At 45.5% G+C, this 21,638-nt stretch overlaps 1 protein-coding gene across 1 annotated transcript; it reads right to left on the bottom strand.

Annotated features, from left to right (window-relative positions):
• Positions 1 to 1,695: 1,695 nt before the first annotated feature.
• LOC117703251 (vomeromodulin-like) lies at positions 1,696 to 14,879 on the bottom strand. Its single transcript, XM_076930044.1, has 15 exons — positions 14,725 to 14,879; positions 12,139 to 12,418; positions 9,685 to 10,168; positions 9,273 to 9,374; positions 8,541 to 8,696; positions 7,713 to 7,797; positions 7,309 to 7,366; positions 6,517 to 6,587; positions 5,865 to 6,011; positions 5,120 to 5,242; positions 4,891 to 4,958; positions 4,619 to 4,649; positions 3,439 to 3,499; positions 2,636 to 2,715; positions 1,696 to 1,939 (listed from the first exon to the last, which is right to left on the bottom strand). The coding sequence occupies exons 2-15, from the start codon at positions 12,401 to 12,403 to the stop codon at positions 1,916 to 1,918; spliced, it is 1,755 nt and encodes a 584-aa protein (XP_076786159.1). The 5' UTR covers positions 12,404 to 12,418; positions 14,725 to 14,879; the 3' UTR covers positions 1,696 to 1,915.
• Positions 14,880 to 21,638: the final 6,759 nt, after the last annotated feature.

The raw sequence follows: 21,638 nt of genomic DNA, 5'->3' as shown, positions 1-21,638 counted from the left end.
GGGGCTATCTTGTACATATTTCTGAGTTCTTGGCATTTTCTAGTTTACCTTTATTGACTTGGCATCTTTGCTTTTCTGTTTGTTTATGTGCATGTATATTTAAGTGTTCATGTACATGCAGGTTCAGGTGCATATGTGGTACTTGTGTAATTGTGTGCATTTGTGGTTAGGTTAAAGGAGGACCTGGAGTGTAGTTCCTCAGGTTCTATTAATACATATTAAATTTTTTTCCTGAAAGTCCCACATGGGACTGGAATATAGCAAGTAAGCTAGGCTGTGTACTCAGAAATCTCCAGGTATTGAACTGTCTGTCTCCACAGCCCTAGGATTATAAACTTTTACCACCTAGTATTACTATTTCTTCTCCCTTCCCTTTCCCCTTCCCCTTCCCTTTCTTCCCCTTCTTCCCCTTCTTCCCCTTCTTCCCCTTCTTCCCCTTCTTCCCCTTCTTCCCCTTCTTCCCCTTCTTCCCCTTCTTCCCCTTCTTCCCCTTCTTCCCCTTCTTCCCCTTCTTCCCCTTCTTCCCCTTCTTCCCCTTCTTCCCCTTCTTCCCCTTCTTCCCCTTCTTCCCCTTCTTCCCTTTCCCCTTCCCCTTCTTCCCCTTCTTCCTCTTCCTTCTTCCCCTTCTTCCCCTTCTTCCCTTTCCCCTTCCCCTTCTTCCCCTTCTTCCTCTTCCTTCTTCCCCTTCTTCCTCTTCCTTCTTCCCCTTCTTCCTCTTCCTTCTTCCCCTTCTTCCCCTTCCTTCTTCCCCTTCTTCCCTTCTTCCCCCTTTTTACCTTCTTCCCTTTCTTTCCTTCTTCCCCTTCTTTCCTTCTTCCCCTTTCCCTTCCCCTTTCCCTTCCCTCTCCTCCCCTCCCCTCCCCTTCCTTTCTCTTGTCCCCCTTCCCTCCCCTTCCCTCCGCTTCCCTTCTCTTGTCCCCCTTCCACACCCTCCCATGCTCTCCTCCCCTCTATCTAAACAGAGAGCTATGAAGCAGGCATTTCACTATTTGGAATATCCTCCAATCGACTACTGTTTTGGTTTTCATTCAGGGTCACATGGCTAGGACTGTACTTACTGACCTGGGACATAAAAAGTCTTTTCTGCATGGTTTGTAGTTGTATCAGGCTATTAACTGCTCTGATCCATCTCATGTTTTGTGTTTAAACTGGGCTTCTCCATTTTCAGTGTGGAGAATTTGGGTTCCAGCTCTGTTGGTCTGGATTCATAATGAAGTATTTAGAGTTGGGGACTATGCCATCTTTCCATCAGCAAACAAGGTAAGCATCTTCAGTGGGGAAGAGGTTAATGTAAGTTCAGTGTTAGAGGACCCAGGCTGTGGCCTATTGTTCCCTTGTTCTTTAGGCCTGTGGCTAGCAGTGCACGGTCATGGGAAACAAAGTGCTCTCAAGAGACAGGCCTCCCCACCTGCTTAAGGGGCAAGCTCCCAGTGACCTAACCAACTACCTCAGGCAGCCCAGGTCCCACCTCCTAATAGCACCAGGTGGGGAGCAAGGCTTAAACCACCTGAGCCATGTGAGGCACTCAGATCCAAAGTAAGACAGGGAGGTGAGGGGCAGAGAGGTTTAATCATTGTCCCCCAGAGCACTGAGATCACTGGATTTTGTTGTTTCATGTTACTGTTCATCCCCAAGTCAGAAGTTCTTTGCAGGCTCCTGACTATGCCCCAGCCTTGAGGAACGAGTCAATCTCACTTTTGCATGCAGGGAGTGTTTATTAAGGAGCTGATTAATACCATGCTCATTTCCTCCAGCTGTCCTTGTCCTTGTCACTCAAGGCAGAGAGAGGATCCCGGGCGTGCTGAGGAGACCATTGCTATTGTCTCCTGAATCATAAGGATGGGGTGAAAGAAGCATGGAAACATCCTCAGGGGGTTTTGCTGTCCTTCAATACCTTAGGTTCTGTGTGCTGGCTTCAGCTTGCTGCCTGAATGTCAGACTGAGGGGAGAGAAAGACAGTAGTTTCTGCCTTTGACCCTGGAAGTTGACTGCAGGCATGAGAATCGCCAACTTATCTATCCCAACAGATTGCCATTAGCACTGCTTAAGGAATGGGGAGTGGAAATCTGCCAGTGAGCACCCTGGAGAGGTTAGACTATGAGAGAAGGAATTTGAAGGTGAATCCTCTGGCAGGAGGGGATCCACACAGAGACAGCAGTTGTATGGCACTGACTCTTGTGTTCACAAGATCCCGAGTGAAACAGCTGCTGGCATTGGCACCATGCTGGCTGTTTAGTAACTGTACTGTTTACGGTTATCACATAACCTACTGTGGGCTGTGTGTCTTGTTGCAGTAGCTATAGCTCAGATGTCATTCATCTGGTCTGTGGTCTGTCCCTGATCAGGGCTGGCTTGTGGTAATGACCCCTCATAGGTTCAGTATAAAAGAATGGGAGTATGCAGTGTACAATTGCTGACATTCTCTAGGAATTGGTTTAGGCTCAGCTGTACAGAAGTATGGGGTCAAGGACAGCTTAAGGTTTGAGTCATATGAGAGAAGCCTCCATTTCTGAGTCACATTTCACACTGCTTGTATACGTAGTTCAAGAATATGTGCAAGGTCCTGGGTTTGAGGCAAAGCAGAACAAAGCAAAGCAAAAGAAACCAAGAAAAGAACTGTATTTCTGTTACTTACTGATCTCAGCAATTTGACACTGGAGTTGCCTAAAGCATTTGAAGACACTCCATCTGGAACATTCATGTTTTTATAGTGTTCTGAAAAAGGAAGTATCACTTTGTGACAGGAGTTAAGGGAAATGACAACCTGATTGTCTTATTTGACCACAGTCACACGTGGGATCTCTGACCTGTGTGTGGCCCTAGGAGGAGTCACTGTCACACTCATTCAACATGGTGGCATGAATACTGTCCATCCCAGGCTATATCCCAGTGTATGGGAAGAGAGGCCTCCAAAGCAGGTAGAAACCTGGTGAACTGCTAAGACTGATGACTAGCGATGGACTGACTAGAGTACCACACTCATTTGAGGGTCAGGGCACTATTTGGCACTACAATAGAACTAACCAGGGATGTGTACACCTGGCATGTGGTACCATCATAATTATTGCCCAGTGAGGTATGACATAGCTTTTAAGTGTCATAACCGTAATGTCCATAGGGGTGCGTGACCCAGGTACAACATGTAGCTGTATATGCTGATGGTCGTGGTCCCAAGACATCAGAGGACAAGGCTTCTTGGGAGGCAACTTGATGTGTTTTCCCTATTAACCATGACTTGCTGTCATTTTTGAAAGAGAAGATGATATGTATGTATGTATGTATGTATGTATGTATGTATGTATATATGTATGTATGTATGTATGCGTGCAGATGATGGGGTGGCCTAGTGCATGGTGATTTAGTGCCCTTTATGTGTCCTCCTCCCACCTCTCATGGGCACCATGTATGCCAACAGTCACTGTTATTAATTCCACATACCATTGAATTTGGACCAGGCCTTCTTTGTGACTTCAGACATAATTTCTTCTACTTCTGCCTTCTGCAAGACATGGGAAGACATTTTCAGTAGAGCCTTGCAGTCCTGTGCTTGGCCTTAAGGCCCAGGAGCATTATCTCAGGCTGCTGGTTACTGTGGTTCTCTAGTTGACAGATCTGTCATGTGTCAAGATCAAATGTGGAGATGGATCTCCATGTATCTTAGGGGTCTTGTCTTTGGAGGTTTTGGGAGTCCCTATTGGATGTTGTTTCCCTTGTGGCCCCTTGAGGAGCGATATTGGCCTGATCAGTGTCACCCTGCTACATGTACAGCAGGTGGCCTTAGGACATCAGGAGCAATTTAGAGGCTACAGGAAGGAGGACTGGCAGTGGCTGGTCCCTACTGCCTGCTCTGATGTGAGTTTGAGTACATGCAGGTCTGGATCTGTCTATGTGGTGCTGGTCGTTCTCTCTTTTGTGACCCTCCTCTGAGAGCATGAGGTGTTGCTTCTACACCCATGCATCCTAACTGCTCACCCTCCTCTGTGAAAAGTCACACTATTTCAGTATTGGGTTGGGGTGCCACTGTAGGAGTACCCTACTGTCTGTATGTAGTGGGTGCTCCTTACACTCTGCCCTTTAACATCCAGACTTCCACTGTTTGCATAAACGACTGTGTCCCCTGTCTAGGAGTAGCTGAGTGAGGTCAGGGGTCAGTCCTACTCAGTTCTTTTTAACTGAGCCATAGCCTGGAAAGCTCTGTCTCTTTCCTGCTAAGGAGAGGTGGAGGGATTACTGGCCTTGTAGTCACCATAGACTCAGCTGCTTCCTGACTGACCTTTCTCCTTGTGTTAAAGGGACACATTTTCTAATCTCATCTCTGGGCAGCCGCAGTGGGTCTCTCTCTTGCACGTGGCACCAGACTTTCAGTGTCTTCTGTCACCTTTATGTGTTCGTGTGTATGCTCCTTGTAGCCTCCACCCAAATGTCAGTTGAGAATGAGCAGCTATGGTTTAAGAGCTCCTCAGAGAGCACCTTAGGAGTCTGAGTTTCTGTTACACAGTAGGTATATGCTCTAGTCCCCACGGGCCTCTCTTTTCCCCAGTCTTGAATCACTGTGTGTCTGACTTTGACATGATTTCCCACCTATCATGGATCAGTATACAAGGACACATCAACTTACAGCCTCGGGGGGTTCCACACTGTGCTCAGACCTGTCAGCAACAAAGTACAGAGAACATTAGGTTCATGAGAGCAGTTCTACTCAAGTTTAGAGTTCAAGTCTTATCTGAATTGATTTCAAGTGGGTCAGCTGTAGTCTAGGCACTGCTTGGCAGCGTAGTCATGGGAATGAGATCATGTATGCCTTAATTCCCAATTCCTCTAATTATTAAAATATTTGCCCAGACCCAGATCCCATCATGCCTGTGTGTTCCACAGGGTGTATCATAGTACCTTGTGAGTTTGATGTCCGGTACCAGTTTGGAATTTGAAATCTTGCTGTCATGGGAGATGAATAATTTCTGAAATGATACAAGAGAGCATGTGTGAAACAAGGGGACCTGGCGTTTCCCTCTGCTGTGGGGACACCAAGGCGTAATGGGGCTAAGGCTTTTGGAAAGAGTTCATCCCCCTCATCCAAGTCCTTCTTCCACCCCAGTATCCTTCATTTCTCAGCACTCACCGTTTCCCCAGTGGCAAAGGTCTCTCCATCCTTCCTTATGTCCACCTTATACAGGACCCTGAGCATATTGTTTTCCTGGGAGGCGAATGCTATACGGGTAATTTGTGCTTCCAGGCCATTCATCTGTTGTGAAGAAGAAGACTTCCATTAGTGTGGGGAAGAGGACAGAGTTGCTGTATCATGTGGCAGGCACGTGTCCTCCTGTCTTTGTTAAGATACTGCATTTTGGCTTGTAGGTGTGGTTGCCCAGTTTGGGTGCTGGCACATCTGAAAAAAAGCAATGCCAGGAGCTTTTCCACCCCTGTCTCTGTTTACTTCAGTGTGTGGACATTAGGGAAGAGACCTTGTGAAATGTTCCTTTCCACTCATCCTTTCAAAGATGAAGTGTGTTTCTCTGCCCTTGTCTCAAAAGCTCTCTGATGACCACGGTGGCCTCTGGTGAAGATGTTTCTATGCTGTTTCATCTGTTGATGGTACGTAGGGAAGTGGGTGACACACGAACACTGTTTATGTTTACTGCCCTTCTCTTCCCCTGACCCCTGACCTGTGACCCGTGACCCCTGACCCCTGAGCCTGTTTCTGATGCCCTACTGATGACATCAAGGCCCCGGCCTGATCACTACATTTAATGTGTGTCCTATGTCATTAACCCTTTCAATCTTTGCATGAATCTTTTTTCTCAGAAGTGACAGTCTCAGCTGATATCCAGGGCAGTGCAGACCTGTGGCTGATGGAGTACACTCACCTGAACAGAGCTCTGCTTGGCCACGTGTTTTACAAGTGTCTTCAGTGTTGAGGAGGAGATGGTTACCGCAATGCTGGCGTTTTGGGGATCTGGAGGCAGCCGACCTCCAGGCACAGGTACTGTTTTGTTGCCTATATTGGCTTTAGACTAAGGAGGGGAAAGCAGAGGCAGATTTTGTGAGTTCACCAGACTATCATAGGTGTGAAGGCCATGTGCTCTGGGTAAGTGCAGGGTGAAGCTGCCTTAGTCTTGGTGGCAGTGTAGCATAGGTCAGGGCAGTCCAGCTTTCCTGAGAGACCACAAATCCTCTGTTGTACGTGCATAGCCACTTCTGACAGGTATCATGGGCATGTGTGTGTTTACATGTCACATCCTCTACTTGACACAGTTCTAAGGGCCATGCTCAGTCATGTTTCTGTCATTTTCTTCCCTTCTCTTCCCTTCCCTTCCTTTCTCCCTGTTGGAGTGCCTCAAAGGCCATTGTCCTGTGCAGGTGAAGGGAAAAGAGGTTAGACTGAGCTTGTCCTAGCTGGGCACTCAGGAGACTGAAAAGAACCCACGCTTTCCTATTCTGACCACCTGATCTCTTTTGTGGCTGAGGTATGCTTCCAGCCTTCATCCAATTGCCATTGAAAAGCCAGGGAATACTTACACAGTAGAGGATGGCAAGTCCTGTGGGAGAGATCTTGGCAGTGTGAACTTGGTAGCTGAATAAGCCGGTAGCTGCAGAGGAAAAGAGGGGAAGGAATGGAGAGAACCCAGACAACCACCAATGGTGCCTCTGCCTCAAACCCTGTAGCTCTCATTTTTCTCTAGACACCAGTATGGACAGCTACTTGTGTCTACCTGCCAGTCACTAGGTGCAGCCCTAAATGGCTTCCACATCCTCAGGGATGCTATGAAATGTTAGTTTACCAGCAAGGATTTAGGTTGTTTTGTTTTGTATGTAGAGATGAGGAGACTGGCTAGCTAGAGCCTGCAGTTTGTCTACTCTGGGACTCGAGAAATATGTCCAGTTTCCTACTCCACCTCTCTAGGTGGTTCAACCAGTATGTCCCACCAACTGTGACTGTTAGGTTTTTAGGGTTTCTGTGAGGTTTTCTGGTCTCAGACACCCAGAGATGAGGTCCTGGGAATGCCCTTGATTTAGACTTCATACAATGCTGCCTTGGAAAGGTGTTTGGGTTGGGAAGATCCAGGCAGACCCCTCCCTCAGAGGCACTGGGTCCTATCCTCTTTATTATGGCATCAGCCATGTACATTGAGGGAAAGGTCAAGTAGGCCATTGTCTTCTCTCCATGTGCTGAGGAGGCTGTGTAGGTCCTTGTTGTTTTAGAGGGTGTCATCCCAAGGTCCATCTCCGTGGCGTGCCACCCTATTAAATCCCCCAAGGTGCGGGGGCCATCACTGTCTGCTCTAAGAGGAACTCTAAGGAAGAACTCACTGTTCTTGCACTCGTTGAAGTCACTGAGGACGATGGCACAGGAGTTGGATTTCTCCAGCTGTGAAGTGAGCACATGGAGCTTAGCTGAGAGAGCTTCAGTAGCCTGTCTGGCCACACTACCTCCTGTCCTTCCCCCTTGGCTTCCCTTTCTGTGACACTGCCCTGGCCTCTGCTTGGCTGAAGTTACCATGGTTGCCATATTTCATGATTTGTAATTCTGTTGCTAGGCAGTATGGTATAGTTGTGCTGCTTGTCCATGGCGGTCCTTGGGCTTCAGAGGCCCAGCTTTGTTCCTATGTCTCTCCAGCATCGGGACATTTACAGACTGCAAGCTTCTCTCTCTCTGTGTCTCCCCAGTGACTTAGCTTTCTGCAGGAGCACCCCCTTCCCTTCCCTGGACTTACATTTTCATTGATTTTTGCTGTCAGTACTTCTGGGATGACCTGATTCAACGGCAGAGGCAGAGGCAGAGGCACCGTTTCTGTGACTCTGTGCAAGAATACATGTTGAAATAAGTGATCCTTGTATATCTAGATTTGTCCTTGTGTTAGAGAAAACATCTCAGTGATGAAGGAGTCTGGATGAAGCCTGTGTTCTCAATATGTGGAGAACCTGAGCTCTTTGCATCTTTAAGGAAGATGCAAAGGCACCTGGCCAAAGCACAGAACACCTAGTCCCGAGGTCCACCTGGATGGCTTCACCCTTCAGACTGTGGAGCAAGTTTGTTCTCAGTCCTGTTTGTTGTCTTGGTGTAGTTTGTGCAACTTTGTAAGCTCTAGCTAAAGAAAATGAAATGGATCCTCCCCTGGGCATAGCATAAGGAAGTAAAGAAATTGAAAGCTGGGTCTGTGGGTGTTGAGAAGTGTTTCAATCTTTGTTTGTGTGAAAGTAAGTCAAAAGAGCCTACATGCTATGGTTGGGCCAGGAGAGCGGAACTAGGCCACTGAGCCACACAATTGTCAAGCCACATGGTAGTTTTTTGTATTTTGAATCTGGTCAGTGTACTGTGCATCAAATATATTGGATGGGTTCGTAAAACAGGCAGGAGGAATGATGCAATGTAGGTGTGAGAAGGCTGTTCTCCAACAAAGTGGGATGTTGTTGCTAGTCAGCTTCTAGCTAGTCAGCATGTACTGATTGTCTAGTGTGCTGTGGTGGACCAGTTCATACCTGAGACCTTCTGAGACACGTTCAAATGAAGCTAGTAATGAAAAAAAAATGTTTTTACGTACGTCTTTACTAACTGAATGTTCATTTCCTTGACATGCATGTGGGTGTCTTGCACATCAAGGTTGACACATTGGGTGTTGTTGGAGGAAACAGCAATTTTCATTGTTACATCCAGGCTAGATTGAAACTGCAGTATGGTGATGACTGTTCCAAGCATGCTGTGGAGAGGAAGGGGGGGGGTAAATGGACGAGTGCCTGAGATGTGGGGGTCCAGCAGAGGGATAGGCATTTGAGAATTTGCCTCATTCCCTGGCCCATGGTCCTTCTCTAGGGGGAATGACTGAGCATCACAGACCACATGGTCTTAGGTTCTCAGTTCCTTGTCATAGGCAGAAGAGCCTGGTCATTTCTGGGCAGCTATTCAGTATTTCACAATGGTTGTTTTATGAAGCCTTGGGCAAGTCACCTAATATTGATGGCACAAGCTACCAGACAAAGGTTCACCCCCAAGTCTTCAGCTTGGACCTTCTGTATTGAGTAGAAGTGCATAAGAGACATCTGCCAGGAGCAAGCCTGGGCTGCTACTGATTCTTCAGTATATGTATATGATTTATATACATATATAACTATGTATATATTTCTTTCTTGAGATAATGTTTTACTGTGTAAGGCTGGCTGGGTGTCAAGCCAGTCCTCTTGTGTCGAAGCATGTGTCCTTGTCATCTGACTCTAGCATAGGGCACATGTCCCTTCATCCAGGCTGACCCAGACAACCATTGTGGAAACACACTCACCCTTCTCCTTCTATGTTGGCAGTAACTTCAGAGAGAACTTCCATCTCATCAGCTCCCATGGTTATCTCTGTGCTGTCCACTGTTACTTGTGAGACCTTTAATCTGCAGAGTGACAACAGAGATTTGGTTGTGTGTCATGGAAACAGCCTGGTCCTTATGAGAAATACCTGGTTAACCGTGAATTCACCTCCAAGTGATCTCTGCTAGTCCTATGACCCAGGAGCTTCCCTTTCCACCATGTAAAGGTTTGAACTTAAGAAATCCTGGTCCTATTTTCCAGAGAGAATGGCAGGGGAAGTGAGTATGTTTCTCTATGGAAGGGTGGCTGTCCCTGGGCTTGCTATCGGTTGAGTCTGAGGGTTCCCCAAAAGCAGCTTCTTTGTCCAAAACCCCAGAGTACTAAAGCACTTACTTGAGCAGAGTGTCTTTGATATCCATCTTGAGCAGATCTGTCATTGGTCCCTTGATGCTTTCTGGGACCATATCCCTCACTTTGTCCTCGACAGAACCTTTTAGGTTGCTTACATTTTCAACTATGCCATCCAGAGGCTTGGTGACATCGGAGAGCCCTTGTGTATTCAGCAGTCCTTTTCCAGAGCCCTTGTCTCCACCAAGGTTTAGTAAGCCACCCAGGAGTTGGTTGCCTGGGGGTCCTTCTAGATTGGCCTTGGAGCCTGATGAGGGCTTTGAGGAATCCTCATTACCTCCTTTGCCTAAGAGTCCACCAAGGCCAAGGCCAGAGCCTCCTCCCCCTTGTAGGAGGGAAGTGACATCTAAGATGGAGAGCAGGTCAGATTCCCCCACCATGTTTAACACATTCCCAACCAAGCCGTCCAGGTTAACTTCATCACACTTCACCATGTCCTCAATCTGTGGGGGCAGTGTGTTCATGAGGTCTGAAAACAATCAAGAGAAAGAGAGAGAGACAGAGAGAGAGAGAGAGAGAGAGAGAGAGAGAGAGAGAGAGAGAGAGAGAGAGAGAGAGATCTGGTGTCAATTCAGCCCTAGCATCCTTTCTTTCTGGAAGATAGCATCTTGAAATATGGGGCACAAAGGGACTCTGTATCCTGCCTTCTGAGTTCCAGTCTTGTCCCTGCCCTAGTTAAGAGTTAGCCTTGTGTCAGAGAAATCTATCTTCCATGATGTCAACAGCTCCTTTTAGTCTACACTGATGCTAACCTATGGAGAGTGTTTTCTTCAAAGTACATGTGTTCGGCGTGAGGGTGGAGACTTATTTGTATTTGTCATTTTTTCATCTGTCTTGCTCTCTTTTGTCCTGTTACTTACTTTTAATAAAAATTGTGTTAGATATATTCCCACTCACTGGCCCAGATGCACTTGCACTTGTATTCAGAGTATTCTGGTGTGGTCCTATTATGAGGGCAAGGGGCATCGGTCCAGGATGGTTTTACTTGTTTGTTTGTCCTGCTGCACAGTTTCCTATTTCAGGTCTGTTCTTTAGAGTCTCCATGTCTTCCCCGATCCCAGTGTCTATCTTTGTTGGAGGCTTATTGCTGGATATGGTGCATGGCTTGTAGACAAAGGAAAAGCTTATGAGTGTCATTATCTGTTACAAGGTGCAGGGCCTACAGAAGTGTCAGTGTCTTGAAGAGGAAAAGACAATTTCTTTCCTTCTAGGCCATTATGCCCCAGGTTCCTCTGCTCTTTTGTTTAATTTTCACCCCATTAGTCTTGTAGTCTTGCTACGTGAATGTGCTATATTGGAAGGAAGTACCTCTGTGCCTTTCCATTTGACCAAGGTTTGGGCATTGGTGGCCAGCAAGGAGCCTATGTTTTTTCCTTGATTTGATGTAAGTAGGAAGAGAGAGATGAAATCCAGGGTAAGTATTGAAGAGGCTGAGTCAGCCATGGCTTGGAGAATTGTCAGGTCTCTAGATTACTTTCCTCGAGTGCCTGTCTTTCTGGCTGTAGTAGTAATGACATAGAAAAAGGTCACTGAAATATTGAGTGTGGTCAGCCTTGCTGACTGTATAGCTGAAGATGACTGGGCCAAGTGATGATTTTCGGCTCAAGTTGAAGGGAGTCCCTGAAGCATCTTTTCCAGCCTAGCTACTCCTTCTCATCCCAAGAGTTCTGTGCTTCATGAATTGCACTTTTTAGGCATGTTAGCTGTAATCCACTCTGCTAGGTCATTGGCTTATGGCCTCCATCTTTATCCCGCCATGCTCTGATGCCTGGCTTTGCTAGACCGTTGCTCTAGGGAGCTGCTAAGAAGAGTGCAAGGGCTTCCTGTTGTTATTTGTCCCATGAGTCCTCTCCATTTTCTGTTTGTCAAATAGAATTACTTCTTAATGCTCTTAGCCTTTGAGAATCCTGGGGAATAGACTTTTTATCTCTGAGACCAATGTCTATCTCAGGTAGCAAGTGCTGTGAGTCTGGAGACAGCATATGTATTAAAGGCTGGCAGGACTCTGCTAAATTTGCTGTTTCCTGGTGCTAAGCACCAGGCTGAGGGTTAAGGATCTGTGGGAGTTGAGGAAAGGTTGAGGCCCTGCAAGATGGAACCTGTAGTGTGACATAGTCTCTAGTTAGACAGCCTTTGGGGTTGTACAGTTCCTTTGTCCAGGGTAGCATAGGCTTGTCCTGGACCAACTGTGTGAAATTTACAAGCAGCTTTGCTACCTCCTAGAGTGGCATTGCATGAGCTGGATTCATCCTCTTGGTGTACCAGAATTTGTAGGTGTGCACCAAGGCCCCTTTGCTCTATAGGCACCAAGCATGTGTTCCAGTGTCATCATGTTTAAAGCCACTTGTTCAGAAAGTTGACTGAACTCCCTCTCAGCTCAGAAATGAGCAGCCTTTGGAAAGTGTGGACAGTACTGAAGATGAAGTGAGTCTTACTTACATTCATGGAGTTTGTTACTGGAGAGGAAGTATCTGGCTGTAGGTACACACTTGCCACCTCTGGATGGAGGTACAGGCCTTTTGGGAGGTAAGACTTGACTGTTGGGTGGACCTTTGAGGACTGGGGAACTTGGGAGTCCTACAGGAAGATTGAGTGGAGCAGGCAGAGCAACAGGAAGAGTGTTCACCACTGGGGGTGTTTCCACCAGGTCAAGTGTTCCTGCTTGGATGCTCAACATGATGGCCAAGGCCTGGAGAACCCACATCTTTGTGGCTGAAACCTGAAAAGAGAAATGGGTCGCATGTCACATTCCAAGTTATGAATTGAACTTTCATTGAACTTTGTGTTGATGACTCCCTGGCTCCTGTAAGGACTGTTATTGATATTCTTGACAGCCCCATCTTCTCTGATCATCTGGATTTGGTCTGATACATGGCAGTAAATGTCTTCATGAGCATCCCTTTCCTCCTTGTGTTTCTCCCATGGTCATTGTTCTGGTAGAATTGACTGCATATGTCAATGTAAACCTAGGTGTGTCCTGAGGTCTCTCTTCCTAGGTACATGTCTATGTTTCTGCCCTGTCATGTGAAGTCACACATCCTTGGTATCAGGCCTAGCATAAAAGTCCCTGTCTATGGTTTTGTTTTCAGTGTTGAGATCGCACACAGGACTTGTCCATTTTACAGCATTGCTCTACCCCTGTGCTATGTCCTCAGCCTCTTATCAGTGTCCCAGTTACCCTCTGTGACTGTGTCAAGGTTTGTGTCCTTACCTACAATCTCAGGTCCCTTCCCCCAAGTATCTTCTTAGTGAGTAATTTGTATAGGACTTTTCCTAAGTAACCCTACCTAGTTGTACCTGCAAAACCGTTCTGATCCCGGCTTCTCTTTACTTGGGTGGCATAACTCATTGTTGATAGATTGGACCTGTGCTGGTGACTTCTGGAGATCATTCCCTCCCTCACCATCTCAGATGCCTTTCTTACCCTTAAGCTCTAAGTGTTTTTTTTCCTCTGTTACTGTTTTTGTTTTTGCTTTTGTTTTTCAAGACAGGGTTTCTCTGTGTAGCCCTGGCTGTCCTGGAACTCACTCTGTAGACCAGGCTGGCCTGGAACTCAGAAATCTGCCTGCCTCTACCTCCCAAGTGCTGGGATTAAATGCGTGTGCCACCACTGCCCTTTTTTTTTTTTTTTTCTCTGACATTTATCTCTATTTGCTTTTGAGACAGGATTTTATTTTGTGAAGATGCCTAACCTGATGCTTGCTTGGTAGACCTCTTTGGCCTTCAAATCACAGAGATCTTCCTTCCTCTGTCCTTCCAGTGTTGGGAATAAAGCTTTGTACCACCTTGCCTGGCCTGTCTTAAATCTAATTCCACGTATCTATTACTTTCCCTTGTTGCATATGTGTGTTCCAAGTCATGTGTGTAAGCCACATGACAACATGTTTGAGTTGATCCTCTCCTTTGGCCATTTGTGTTTCAGAGATCAAAGTGAGGTCATCAAGCTTAGTGACAGGTACTTTGACCAGCTGAGTGATCTGATTGGCTCTTTTGCATCATTTAGAGAGGTGCTGAGGCATGTGCCCATGACACGTTCCTACAAGATGGTTGGACAGTGGCATTTCTTCCATGTTGCTTATCAGGTTTTGTAAAGTTGGGAGTGTGGGTGTTTTCTCCCACCTTTGGCAAAGTTGTCAGGAGTATCACCTCGTCTCTTCTTAGTACCGCAAATTAAATCTTTGAATTTTGGGTAACTGGAAGTGGGCCTTTTACAAGTTTTTGATAATAGAAACCATTTGCCAATTCTGCAGCCAGAACCCCAACTTCATAGAAACATTACACAACCTGACTGATATATGGCTCCCCTGGTGACACTGTCCAGCAATTGCCTCCTCCACCCGTGACTGGTACCACTGTGATAATTAGTTGATACTGTTTAAAAATGTTGTGTCTACTCCCTCTCCTTTGATCTTTCAAACCTTGCTTCACCCTAACCTCTTGGTCTACTCCTGTAGTCCTCAGGGACTGAGTCTTCCCAGAACTGAACTGACCTATGTTTGAAAACTTCTGAGTCTCAGAGGATGGTGTGCTGGTTTAGGTTTGCATTGTGCACCAGCACTATCAAAGTCAAGCCCTGTGTTGCCATCAGCATCAGAAAGTGTTTTCAGTAAAGTAATGCCAATAGCACATTCCTCATCTTGAATAAACTGCTGTTTTGAAAATAAATCTCCCCACATTTTCACCAGATTTCTTCCTTTCCTCTCTGACCTCTGAGAATTCTAATCAGCTTGCCATTTGTCTAAGCATACTCTAAGGAAGAGAAAGCATGTTTGTCTATTAAAGAGTTCATGTGTGCTGAAGTGATGGATTTCTCCAGAGTCCAGCACTCAGTTTCCCATTTTTGTAAAGCAGTCTGTTAGGCCTTTATCCCTCAGCCCACTGTAGGCCTAATGTCCTAAAGTTCAGCAGCAGAGGAACATTCTAGATTTCCAAGGAGTAAGCCCTCATTATCTGTCCAGAGGCGACCTGTTCCATGCTCATTCTGCCATCTTTGCCCTTTTGTGTGGATTTCTGGGCAGTCCTTACCTTGCCCCTTATGAAGGTTTGCTGTCTTCAGAAGCTGCTTCTCCTGCTCCTGCTTCTGCTGTCCACCTGAACTATATGTCTCTTTTTATAGCCCATCCAGAGCCTCCTTGAAAGGTCATGATGGAGGAAGGGGCCTGATGTGGATGTGCTGATAAGACAGGGGATGCTTTCCAGAATAGCAGCTGACCTTTGTTCTTGCTTTTGTTGGCATGTTCCTGTGCCTGTCAGAGCAGATCTTTGGATGGCAGAGCAGGCACCTCATACAGAACGTGTGCCATGCCTTTAGGATTATGATGGATCCTTGTATTGTGTTTTCAACCTTGAGTTGGGGAGAAGCCAATGAATTGGGCTCATTAATGTGTTTTTGGAATGTAGTGTAAGGAGTTTTATCTGTCCTCTTCTTATTTTACATCCTCATAACCTTTCTTATGTGTTGCTGCCTTGTATTCATGAAGAAGTTGGGCAACTGCATGCAATATCAAATGGATAGGGCCACAGATGTGATGACACTGAGCAGTCCTGTGAAAGGACTATTATGCTGTTTCATAAGGTTCTATGTATAAACTTGACACCTAAGCTTCAACTAAATGGTAGGCATCCATGGTACAGCCTCGGGGTCCCTTTGGTCATAGTTTTATGTGATGGCCTCCTGTCAAATCCTTGGTCTAGGGGTGAGTGACATGAAACATCCTGCCATATTCGAAGGTACCCATGAGTAAGGGATGCTCAGGGATGGATGATTGTAGTCACAAAGTGAACAGATGGTAGCGTAGCCGTGATTTAGGAGGATGTTATGTAGAGTTGTTCTATAATTGCGTGAGACCCCTTTCTTTTCTTATTTCTATGGAATTATGACTGGCCTGTCATGAGTGAAGAATTATGTATGCATTTATATTTTTATTAATATTCATTCATTCTATGAAAATACATGTTCATTCAATGAAATTTGATGATATTCATTTACCACTACCTGCTTCTAGTTCCCTTGCTTCCTCTCCATCATAGCTTCACACTTTCCTTTTTTTTGGGTATTTATAGCCTTTGAGTCTAATTAGGGATTTTCACTCTTGTGTGTGTGGTTTACCTGTACTGTCTGCTAAGGAGTGCCACTCCTTGTCACCCATCAACACCTGACAGTAGTTCATCCAGTAAGGGCAGGTCTTTGTGTGACATTGCTCCATCCATACTGGCCTCTTGACTATTTTCATCTTTGGAGGTGTTTTGCAGGTGAACACAGCTTGTTGGAAGGGATGTGTGTGGCAGGCATGTCCAGAAGTTAGCAGTTCACCCTTCCTCTTATCCCGTGACGTTGTTTCTGCCTTCTCTCTCTCATGGTGTTTCCTGATTCTTGTGTTAGAGGGGTTGGTGTTGGTTACTTATAGATTAACACTCACCGTTCCTTACACCTCACACTTGGCCAGTCATGAGGCTGTGTTATGTTTTTCACACTCCAAAAATAATTGTCTTGAACAAAGTCAAGAGCAACAAGTGTCTATATATGTGTACACAAGTATTTAGAAAGTGATTTGACAGCACTGGTTTGTAGCAAAATAAGAGTTGTTCTCCTCCCCTGGTCCTATGATCTCCTTCTTCATTTATGTTGATTGGCTTCCAGTAGCAGGCATGAAGTCCCTCTGTGAAAGAGGCCTCACATTCAGTCAGAAAGTGCTTGGTTCTTCCCATACCTATCATTCCACTACTGCAGTTGTGGACACATCTTGTCATGTAGATCAGTATTATAGTATCTAGCATCCAGTGTTGGGTCAGCCCTTTGATGTCTTTGTTTCCCACCTCCCGCAGAAGCATGCATTGTACCTTCTGGCACTATGTAAGCTACCCAGCAGGGAGAGAGTTTTCAGGTCCATTAAGGACCAACTGTCAGCTCATCAGTGCAACCTACAGCAGGGAGTGCAGGGGAGATTGATGGCAGCCAGCACTTCTTGACTGGGGCTGCTTAGCTCTACAAAGCTCTGGTCTACATAATTTCACTTGGCCTAGCATCTTCCGTGTGTGATGACTTTGTAATAGGGACTTATGAAATATTTAGGGTAGACACCTGTGCTGCTTACTTTACTGTCATTGGGACACAAGCTAGACTAGTCATCAGAGAGAAGGTAACCTCATGGGTAAAAAGGTGTCAACAAGGTCCAGATATAAAGCATTTTCCTAATTAGTAATACTCAGGGGTGGACCCTTCCCTTTGTGGGTGGTGCTAATCCCCCATGGTGGTTGTGGGTTTTATAAGAAATTGGGGTGAGCATGGTATGAGGAAGGAAGCCAGTATTCAGCACCCATCCATGGCCTCTGCATCAGCTCCTGCCTCCAGGTAAATGCCATGTTGGAGTTCCTGTCTTGACTTCACTCAGTGATGGACTGTCACATGAAAGTGTAAGCTAAATAAACCCTTTCCACCCCAATTTTCTTTTGTTATTGTGCTTTCTTGCAGCAGTAGATACTCTGACTAAGACAGAACAGCAGAGCAGTAACCTGTTCTGCTTTGGGCACTGAGGATTGTTTTCCGTGCCAGGCACTGAGACTTTTTATATAATAATTCATGTTTTGGGAGTATCATTGTCTAATCATGCAAATAGTTCAGTTCAAAGTAATTTAGAAAAATGTATTTTCTAGATGGGCGTGGTATTACATGCTTTTAATGCCATCATCACTTGTAGATCCAGACATGGGCCTCTCTGAGTCTGAGGCCTGGTTCGTGGACAAAATGATTTTCAGGACACCCAGGGCTAGTCAAACAAGAAGAATAACATGTTTTCTCATTAGCTTACAAAGCAGTGGAGTTACATAATGTAACTGCATATTTCCCTTGGTTTGGACTAGTTTACCACTTTGTTTTCTTCCTGAGCCCACATCCCATTTAAACCTTTAATCCTTTCATGTCATTAATGTTCTGTGTTCCATTCCCTCCGAATAAAATTTCTTTTCTTGCACTGAATGATCATAGATTTTCGTTTACTTGTTTTTTTAAAATAAGATTTATTTATTTATTTTATGTATATGAGCACACTGTAGCTGTCTTCAGACACACCAGAAGAGGGCATCAGACCCCATTACAGATGGTTGTGAGCCACCATGTGGTTGCTGGGAAATGCACTTGGGATCCCTGGAAGAACAGTCAGTGCTCTTAGCTGCTGAGCCATCTTTTCTAGCCTACAGATTTTCACATGGTTCTCTAATATACATTTCATTTCTGACAGTAGATTTGATACCCCTCAGTTTCTCATTCCACATGCCTATTCATGCATGCCTGGTTTGTTTTTACTGTTTGGCCCCTAAGTGTGTTTTTCCTTCTCTTCAATTTGAACTGTCCCTACTAAAATTCTCCATAGACCTGGTCATTGGTCCTAAATTCCTTTCTGTGTTTTTAATATAAAATGCATTTTGTTTTCCTCCACTTAATAGGTATGTTTCGCTGGGTACATTAGTGTGGTTTCAAAGTTGGAGCCTTAGATCTTGGAATATGTCTTTTAGGCCCTTCTGGCCTCAAGTTCCTACAGATTATCAGTAGTATTATTCTCATGAGCCTGCCCTTACAAGTCATTTGACTTTCTTGCAACTTAAAATACATTTTCTTCCTTCTGTTTTCAGTGTGTTAATTACAATTTGTTGTGGGGGTTTCCTTTTTGGTCCTGTCTATTTGGTGTCCCATGGGCCTCTTGTACATGGATAGGCATCTCTTTTTTGTAGGCTTGGGAAATTTTCTTCTGTGATTTCATTGAAAATCTGCTCCATGCTGGGGCTGGAGAGAAGACTGTGTGCTTAAGAGCACTCTCTGTTCTTGCAGACGACTTGTATTTTGTTGCCATCACTAGGATATTACACGGGGCGTATTACCGCCATCTGTAAGTGGGTTCAGGGGTTTCTCATATCCCCTTGTGGCCTTCTCAGGTCTCCTCATGGATGCATGTTCACATACACATAGAAACAATGCACAGTGGAAGGAAAACCCACAGAATAACTCAACAAAATTCGTGAACATTCTCCATGCTTTCAGCGTGGTATTCTTCTGTCTCCATGTCCATTAAGTGAAGGTTGGGTCCTTTCCCGGTGTCCCGGTGTCACAAAGCTTTCCGGGTTCCATTTGTAGATGTGTAAACGTTTATCTCTGAGCTTTCCTGAGTGATCCACCTCCTCTACTTCACCTTCCGGTTATGACTCTCTGTGTTCTGTGGGATCCATTCTATTGAGGTGGATTCTCATGGAGTTTTTTTTTTTTTTTTTTTTTCAGATTCCTTTCCTCATTTTGTTCTTTGTTGAATTTTGTTGTTTGTTGATTTTTTGAATTGTTCTAAGATTTCCATATCTCAGATTGACTCTCTCCTTTCAGTCAGCTCCTTATTTTCATTTCCTTGCTGGATATTGATAGCTTCTTTGATTTGTGTTAAGAGTGTTGTAATCATTCTTGTGGATTCTTTGTCTTGAAGAAGCTAATGCAGAGTCAGCGCCCCTATTCCCTGGGTTTGGGGACTAAGGTGGTAAATGTTGGGCTGTCTTTCTAGGGAAAAGTAGTGGTTTTGGTTTTGTGGGAATAGAGAGGATTAGCTAGGATGAGGATATTTTAAAGACACACTGGTGCTCTTACTGGCTAGCCGACTGAGATGAGGCACTGTTGTGGATTGGAATTGTTACCTTGAATCTGAATCTGGGAACAGAAAGGCTGAAGCTTATGCCTGTCAGGGGATTGTTGTGTCCTGGGGAGGGTTTCACAGCTGGCAGCTCATCAGAGCAGCCTGCAGCAGAGACTGCAGGGGAGGCATGATGGCAGCCAGCACATCTTGACTGGGACTGCTTAGCTGTACACAGCTCTGGCCGCTATTTAACGAGAGTTCATGCCAGGACCCTAAAAATGGACCTGAAGGGCGACAGTGTGTCCCTGTGTCTCTCTGTCTTGCTTCCTAGCATAGGCATAGTGATTAAAATTTTTTGTGTGTGCTTTTTACATTCATTTGGCTTTAATGATCTTATTGAGAACTGGTGTCCAAAAGTGGCTTCTTGTGTGGGGCACCGGTGTGACCCTAAGTTCTGTAACAGAATGAGTCATGATTGATGTTAGTGGTCTGCCTTGGGTCTGGTGTGTTCTTAATAACTCCCTGTCTGACGGCCTGACTCCTTGCTATCTCTTTTCTCACTCTGTTTCTTTCAAGGTTCTGTGCCTTTCTTCTGGGCATGAGGTTTTCCTTCCACTGCCAAAGAAGGCTGCAGGGTTCCCATCCCTGAAGTGTTTTCCATTCCCTCTTTTCCTGATGGCACAGTGTGTGGTGTGATCACACGCCAAAGCAGGCCAGGGTTATGTGACCCCAGGTCACTCATGGCAGCTCTAGTCTCCCTTGTGATGAACATGGTGCAGTCTTCCTACTCCCCTGCTTGGCCCTTCCTGCAGCCTCAGCATGCCCACCTTAGGCCTTTCCCTGCTACTCTTGTCTTTGCTTCAAACTTCAGAAGCTGCTCCCCCTCCAAAGGCCCCAGTATGATGTTGGTAAAATGTCAGATGCAAAGAACAATGGGCAGCTGGCCTGTTTTCACAGGGCACAACTCAGAGCGTTACCCATGATGCTCAGTAGAAGACAGAACCCAAGTGTTCTGTGTATCATTTTTTGGAGGTTTGAGGGACATCGAACCATGTTTTTGGTGCCAGCTGTGGGCCCCCCTCAGTGATTTAATCTCTCTTCTTGTCCTCAGTAGTTCTTTAGGGACAAACAACTTATGGAAGAGGTGGGGACTGGTCACATTAGGAAGCAGACTGTGGTGGCTCCTGATCTCTGGTTCTCAGGAGGTGGAGCAACCATTGAATGGAGCTAATCCAGGATGCATGGAATATGTCATTCAGGTCAGGTTTCCCCTCTGTGGACAAAGCGCTGACAGGAGCCAGCTTGTTTCAGAGTGATTTGACCTGCTGATGTGCCTTTGAAGGGAGAGCCTTTGAAGGTGGTCCAAGGCTGGCCTGAAATCACAATTGCCTTTGAGAAGTAAGGTAGGTGCCAACTCTTAATGGCCTCTGTGTGAAGAGATCATTGTAGGCCAGATGAGCCAAAAGTGCCCTGTTGACACAGGTATCAAGATTTCCACCTTTGATAGCTGTGTTTTAAATCACACACACAATCCACAGCTGCTGGATGGCATTATACTTCTGTTTCTCATGTGTTTGTCTGTGTCTGATTTCTTTTAAGTAGAGAATTATGTTTCTTGTATCACAGTTTCTGTGGTGTAATCAATTCTGAATTTGAGAGTCACCCTTCACAGGGCCCTCTTTTGGGTACTTTCTGTCTTTAAACCTTTTCAATTTTTAGCTGAAGTGTGGTCTTCTCTGCAGACCGCCCGGCCTGTCTCTGCTTTTTCAAGACACAGCTTCTCTGTGTAGCTCTGGCTGTCCTGGAACCACAGACTTGTCTCAAATCCAGAGATCATTCTGCCTCTGCCTCCAGAGTGCTGAGATTTAAAGGTATGCACCAGTGCAGCTTTCTTTTGAGGTGACATATCCTTAATGAATTGTTTTTTTTTTTTTCCCAAAAGTACATTTAGTTTTATGTGTATTTTTTCTTTATGAATGTCTGTGCACCACATGTGTCTGGTACCCATGGAGGCTAAAAAAGGGCATAAGATTCCCTGGAACTGGAGTTAGATAGTTGTGAGCCACATGTGGGTATTAGGGATAGAATCTGTGTCCTCTGGAAGAGCACCCATTGCTCTTAACCACCTTGCCATCAGTGCAGTTTGAGGTGCTGGGTTTTTTTTTATGTGTTCTTTTCTTATTTTTTTAAAGATTAATTTTTAAAACAATTTATGTATATGAATACACTGTAGCTGTCTTCAGACATGCCAGAAGAGGGCATTGGCTCTCATTACTGATGTTTTTGAGCCATTGTATGGTTGCTGGGAATTGAACTCAGGACCTCTGGAAG

Source organism: Arvicanthis niloticus, chromosome 2, assembly GCF_011762505.2.
Source record: "Arvicanthis niloticus isolate mArvNil1 chromosome 2, mArvNil1.pat.X, whole genome shotgun sequence".
In the NCBI taxonomy this organism is placed as follows: Eukaryota; Metazoa; Chordata; class Mammalia; order Rodentia; family Muridae; genus Arvicanthis; species Arvicanthis niloticus.
Note: the sequence above shows the minus strand (reverse complement) of the source record. Positions and strands in the feature narration are given on the sequence as shown.

What these genes read in the sequence shown, in the direction of transcription:
- LOC117703251 (XM_076930044.1), bottom strand. Translation starts at nt 12,403, where the DNA reads ATGTGGGTTCTCCAGGCCTTGGCCATCATGTTGAGCATCCAAGCAGGA. An exon ending in ATCAAAGACACTCTGCTCAA is followed by an intron (nt 9,375 to 9,684) that starts GTAAGTGCTTTA and finishes GTCACTCTGCAG; the next exon opens with ATTAAAGGTCTCACAAGTAA. An exon ending in AACATTCAGTTAGTAAAGAC is followed by an intron (nt 7,798 to 8,540) that starts GTACGTAAAAAC and finishes ATTCTTGCACAG; the next exon opens with AGTCACAGAAACGGTGCCTC.